Source organism: Cystoisospora suis, assembly GCF_002600585.1.
Source record: "Cystoisospora suis strain Wien I chromosome Unknown contig_10021, whole genome shotgun sequence".
Taxonomy (NCBI): Eukaryota; Apicomplexa; class Conoidasida; order Eucoccidiorida; family Sarcocystidae; genus Cystoisospora; species Cystoisospora suis.
The window spans coordinates 1-6,276 of NW_027162795.1; the positions used below are offsets into that span (position 1 = coordinate 1).

At 53.4% G+C, this 6,276-nt stretch overlaps 1 protein-coding gene across 1 annotated transcript; it reads left to right on the forward strand.

Moving 5' to 3' along the window:
• Nucleotides 1–1,319: 1,319 nt before the first annotated feature.
• On the forward strand, nucleotides 1,320–5,475 carry CSUI_011182 (cral trio domain protein). The gene is made up of 2 exons (XM_068071283.1): nucleotides 1,320–3,096; nucleotides 4,025–5,475. The coding sequence occupies exons 1-2, from the start codon at nucleotides 1,708–1,710 to the stop codon at nucleotides 4,634–4,636; spliced, it is 2,001 nt and encodes a 666-aa protein (XP_067916741.1). The 5' UTR covers nucleotides 1,320–1,707; the 3' UTR covers nucleotides 4,637–5,475.
• The last annotated feature ends 801 nt before the right edge of the window (nucleotides 5,476–6,276 follow it).

Sequence of the window (6,276 nt, forward strand, 5' to 3'; positions counted from 1 at the left end):
GTCTCGGGACACCAAGAACCATTACACATACCCCCTAAAACTGTGTCCATCAACCGTTGGAACGCCGCCAAGGCATTACACAGCCTGAACGGCTTAACACTGGACTCCACCAGGACCGCATGTGTCAGGATTTTGCAATCCTGCCTCGATCGCCACGAAATAGTGGCCTATTTTTATCGAGGTGGCGATCGTAGACTGTACAGAGCCAGGGCAGACTTCCACAACCTGCCGAGATCTAAGTTACGTAACGCCGCGGCTGAGGAGGGAGGAATCCTCGTAACCTCGCGGCAATAGCAATCAATTCTAGGACCCAAGCGCTCTCTACCGGGAGAGCATCAAAGCCTGAAGACGGAAAGCGAGCCCACGAGATCGACGCACATTAAGGCAAATAGTCCAGATTGCAACCGGAAGGGCACGGGTGTTCGCCAGCAGCCGAGACCGGCCAGATCACGCTTTCACTAGAATCTTTCCGGCGCTGAGCGCAAAACTCCAAACGTAGAGACATCCGGGCCGCCCTTGTATTTTCGCGGTCGTGGACAACTTCGTTCTTGGCAGTATACTGTCCAAGCGTGCTGCCTCTGGTCCCGAGTTGCCGCTGGGCCAACACAGGACATGTGTACCATTTGGTCAGCCATCAGGAAAATAACGGCAACAAAGCAATGTGAAAAGAGAACAGAACGGGCCTCTTTTGTTCTCTTTGAACCATGCATTGCTACCGGCTGAAACGACCGATGCGAGAACTTAGCAAATTATTTCTAGTCCTGAGACGGTCGGCGCTCAGGCCCCACTCTACGCCCACCTCGAGTAGCTAAACTGTGTACGAGGGACGTACGACAGCCTTCACGTTGCTAGTTGCACAACCGCGCGCAGGTTGGAGGGGTCGCTTCCAACAGACGCACACAATGAGTAGTGCAGCCATTCAAGGGACTTACCACAGATGGCCTGACTACTCTTCTGCGGTGGGCGGTTATTTGGACCTCTTTGAACAACTTACGATGAAGGGCGTAGGCAGCAGGCTCCATACTAGCACGCGGCGTGCCCTGGGTGCCAAAACAGCCTGTGCGAGTGGGCAACACTCGGTAGCCGTCTCCTCTACATTTACGCAGGTGGACTTCGGTGGCAAAGCGGTTCTTCCCTTTTCACAGCAGCCGAACTTGCCTTCTGCAGAATTCGTCCGACCGCAATGGGAGCAAAACGGGTTGTACCGTGTGGAGTGTCCCTCCCACTCAGATGAGTGAGTGCCGCAAAGACGTGTACGCTGTGCCAGCATGGCACACCCGCCGCGTAGCAGGCTACGACTGTGTCCGTCATTTATGACGCGAAGAAACCCTTTCCATCCCAGCCTCTGGCCATAGGTTTTGTCTCGTTCGTTTGTGCCTATGTGGCAGGTTGCTGCGCACAGGTTGCCTGTTTCTTTGAAGGTCATCTTCGCCTGATTAACACCAGGAACACCAACGGGGGCCAGAAGAAAATGATCCTGTCTCCGCCCTTACGGTCTCCCGACTGTCCCGTGTCTCCGTATTTTTTCCGCCCCCAGCCGTCGCAGTGGCTGTAATTTTCCCTTTTTCCTTCTTGGCCCTCGTCAGCAACTTTTCGTCCCAGGGTTCTTCTTTCCCTTTGGTCTTCCGTTCGTCCTAGAGCCGGGCCATTTCCCACGTCCTCAGCTCTCCGGGTGTGGAAGGTATCTCTCTCTTGAGTCTGCGCAGCATGTTCAGGTCCCTCCTTTCTTCTGACTTTGTCGACGTGGAGACGACCCCGGGCCAAGCCCTGTTCCCGTCTTTAGCCTTCTTCTCATGGCTCGGAAAAGTCCCGAAAAGAACAGAAACAGGCGAGCCTTCCCTCTTCTGCACTCCTCGGTCTAATCTTGTGTTGCCAAGCCCCGGTCGGGTCATCTCGTGCTTACCCGCTTCTCTGAGGGAGGGAGAAAAAAAACACGTGTGCGTCTTCAGGGGGCGAAAGAAGGACAGAAAGCTTTTTCCTGGAAACACGTCCTTCTCTTCTGCGCAAGGGGTGCGTACTGTTACAAGCTCTATTTCTTCTATGGCATTCTCTCGAAGATATACTTACTACACTAGGAGACCGCTGTATGGTTCTGACCAAACTGCACCGTCAGGGCTGCCGTCGCCGCCTTCCCCTCACCTTTTCACTAATGCGGTATCGCCGCCAACAGCAGTCCGGAGAAGCGGGCGTGTTGGTGCTCGTCCTTTCTCTTTTTTTCTTGTCCTTTTCGCCTGTTTCCCCACTATCATCCAGACGCGAGGGGGGCTGCTGAGTGAAGACGCGAAGACAGCTTACGGAGCTGGTCAGCGAGGCCTACGAGAGTCTGCTTTACCAGACGATATGGTGGAAACGACAGATTCTTTACGTTATGGAAAAACACTGCTCTTTTTTAGCGCACAATCAGATTCGCGCGGCGTTCCTCCTTCCGCATCTCAATACAGTAAAGAACATCCAGAAGCCGACAACAAGGTCCTGCCTCCTTCGACTCCCCCTTTGTCTCCGCGGGAGATTGTTGATGCCGGAAAGAAGTCTAATCAGCGCACAGCAGCAACAGGTGTTCTACAGGGCGCAAACAAGCCACCGGCCTCCTCTTTTCCCTACTCTTTGGAGACGCACGGTACACTAAGTGCACCTTTTTCCTTTGGTGAGGAAAAAGCCGACATTCGGACTGTACTTTCATCTGATCAGACCTCAGGAGTGACGCGTGGCGGGGCGGGGCGCCGAAGTACAGAAAAGTTATATGCCGAAGCTGTTTTGTCGGAGTCTGGCAGGCAGGACGATCGAGATCCTGTTGGGTACCGGGTGTCAACGGAAGCGCACAGCTACCACAGCAAGCGACGAGCAGCTCAAGTGTTTTCTACAGAGGACGGATACCAAAGGACATCCCCCGGAGTCGAGGAAGAAGCCGGAGCACAGGAGAACAAGAAGAATCGTTGGACATGTAGAGATTGGAGGGCACCCCCTCATCCATCTCTGAGCGGGCAATCCGCCGAAGAATCTCTACAAGTCCCCGCCAATTTTGAAAAGACATCAGCTCTCATGCCCTTCTCTTACTACAGTATCGATAAGAGAGGCTACTACGTCATGGTTACAAAGGTGTGCATATACGCAGTGTAGCTACGTCTATCAGCCGCTCAAGACTCTATGTAGCCATCGCTCGACGCGTGCCTAGGGCACCTAGTGACCGTGTTCCGCAGATGTCTTGTCATTGTCACACGTTGAAATACACGTCTTGTCTTCAAGAAAAGACAGTTTTTGTCTGAGCAGAAGAGGAGAGACGGATTTGTTGGAGAGACTCGGACTAGCGTTTTTTTCTTCTCCTTCCTTGCCTCCATCCCTCCAGCACTGCGCCCCGCAGCCTCCATGCTCATGAGTATATAAACCACTCGACAGTGATGAGCACACTTCATGAATGCTTACGCATATGTACTCGGTTTCTTCCATGTACCGTGTTCCAACGCCGTCATGCCATGAGCTGGGAGAAAGCGACGCAGGTAATTGCCCTTCCGCCTCTCCTCACCCACACCTGATCCTTTTGTCTGTACCCCGGTCGATCTGAAGACGCTTGTTCTTCGCATTCAGGCTCTCCCATGGATATTTCTCTTCGGAAACCGTTTTTGGTCTTCTCCTATTGAGAGTAGGAATCGGCGGAGAGCAGCGTGTACAGGCCGAAACACGTAATCTATTCGCGGGGTGCTATCTCGTTTCCCTTATTCGTTGCTAACAGGTGTGCATGACTGTTTCTCACCCGCTACTATCTCTGTGGGGCTCCCCTCACCATAGGTTTCGCACGTGAAAACGCCGCTCACCGCTAGTTGTCCCCAACTCCACTCAAGTGTACAGGGCGATCTGCTGTTTTACGCACCTTGGGCGATGGGCCCAAGTAGATGTTGAAAATGCTAGAGTTTGTGATCTGCAGTGCCTACATATCGAAAGTAGCTGAAAGAAGAGGCACCTACCATACCGCTTGACAGCGAGCGAATATTCATTTTGTTCTTTCTCTTGTTCTCCCAATTTCAACCAGTTTGCAGACTTTGATGCAGCGGAGATTCGAAAGCGCTTGACTGCCTCTGACATAAGGAGTTTTTTTCGCTTCAAGAATCTTTCCTGGTACGGCCGACTATCACCGCTGCCCTCAATGAAGACGATTGTTGTAGCAGATGCAGCCAATGTCAATGTCCCACGTGCTCTTTACCATGGGGGTCTGTCCACTGCCAAGACTTATATCCAGGCAATGACATCAACCATTCCGCTAATCGGCGTAAGAGTGGCCGAAGTCCACGTGGTGAATGTCCCTGCGGCCGGAGTGATTTTGCTTTCTCTAATCAAAGCTTTGTCACCTAAAGATATGGAGTTTTTTGTTCATAAGACAATGAAGGATTTCCGGGAATACGCTGTTGGGCATATAGGTATAGATAATCTTCCAGAACATTTCGGTGGCTCGAATAAGTGCTCCATGGATGACACAGATATGGAGCGATGCTTCTCGCAGTTCTGTAGAGAAGCCATGATGCTGCAGAACGGAAAAGGGACTGCCAACCCGAGCCAGCAAAATCTAGAAGAAGACCACAAGGAAAGAACGAAAAAGAGAGTCTCAGCAGTGCGTGAGGAAAGTTTTGATGATCTCGGGGATTGATTCCATCTTGGAATGTGTCGGCGCTGGCATTGCGTCCGTTGGGAAGGGCAGGCTACGGCTTTACAGTTCAGGCTCTTCATGTGCCAACCCAAACTCCTTAGCACGCTTTGGCAACGTCGAAGAGATCGGAGGAGAGAATGTTGGAAAGCTTCGAAGGGGGTGTTCTGTTGGCAGGCCAATCACAGCCAAGGGCATGCCCGCTGAGAAAGAAGACGTGGACATCTACCTGAACGCAGTACGAGTGGCTGCGGGGTCAGGAAGGCCGGTCCCCGCTCACGCAGCTAAGGAAAGAGTGCACGGCAATCGTTAAGCGCCGGTCATCTTCGGCTAAGGAAGAACAAAGTCGCGTCTGTCAGCCCACATTAAAATGCCCTTTCTTTCACCGCATCACATGCGCCTGAGAGCCTCCCCGCAGCCTTGTGTGCGACATTTTGTACTCTCTTTCAAGAGGGAAGCCCGGACGGCCTACGCGTGGCCTGCCGTGGGCAGCCAACTAGCTCTGCCCTAAAGCCACTCAAGCTCCGCACACACCCGGGGGCTTCTTTGTCTCCAAGAGAACCGAACATTGCTTCAACTGTACTGTTCGTTTTTTCCATTCGAGTACCCGGCCACGTGAAGTTAGAATCCGCGGGGGGGAGGGGGGGTACGGGTGTTGATATTGTATTGTTCCGTCTGATGAATTTTGTTTACGAACGATACGGCCTTTTTTTCTCGTCTTGCGAGCCACCAGATGTGTATTTGTACAGCTCCTTTATTTCCGAGGGTTCAAGAATCAACGGGCAGTCATGACGGCACTGTTCGCCACGAACGAGTTGGTGTGTGCTGGCCGAGATGGGCTGAACGGTTCCTCTGTGCGTGTTCCTGTTCGCCACGAACATGTGCGAGAGGATCGCTTACCGTCCAACTGCAGTCAGGATTCGGTGTGCTCCTCACACACCTCGGGCACCACGAGTCCCTCCACGCAACCCCACAATACGTCTGTTCTCCCTCTTCTCTCTCGACCAATTTCGCTCCGTGCGGACGACCATCATCGCACGTCGTGCCCCGTGCCTTTCCATTTTTGCTTCCCCGGTGACCAGCCCTGACTGCACCCCTACTTCGAGACCGCTGAGTTCAGCATCACGGTGAGAGCTCAGCACTCATCTCACGAAGTATCATATTTCCCCCCTCACCCCCCCGGTTGTTTTGGCGACGTCCCCTGATGCTGCCCGTCGTCCTTGGGCGGAAACACTGTGCAGGAGAAAGAGAGCCCGGGGAGATCCTAAAAGCGGTGCACCCCCCGCTGACTCACGTCAAAACGAACACCTCATTAATAGGGCTACATAGATGCCTCGAGATACGTAAGCAATGGCGTCGATAGACATTTTGACTGGTACCCCCGCGATCCCCCGGGGCCAGGCTGCAACAACCTCGCCACTAGTTAGGCCGCGTCTGTCGGTCAGTCGGTGACTGTCCCTCGTACGGTTTGGTGTACAGGTTTTTGAACTGTCCGACCCCAGCTACGACCGCCCACGGCGTAAACAGCACTTGCCTCGGCATGGCGGACTTCCGTAGCGCGCGCAACACAGGCTACTTCATGAACGGAACACTGCACTCACCGCGGCAGAGCGCCTGCACTGGGTGTAAAGGCTGCCGCAAGA

Coding starts and splice junctions, on each gene's coding strand:
- CSUI_011182 (XM_068071283.1), top strand. CDS start 1,708: ATGTTCAGGTCCCTCCTTTCTTCTGACTTTGTCGACGTGGAGACGACC. Junction 3,097..4,024: donor ACTACGTCATGGTTACAAAG/GTGTGCATATAC, acceptor AATTTCAACCAG/TTTGCAGACTTTGATGCAGC.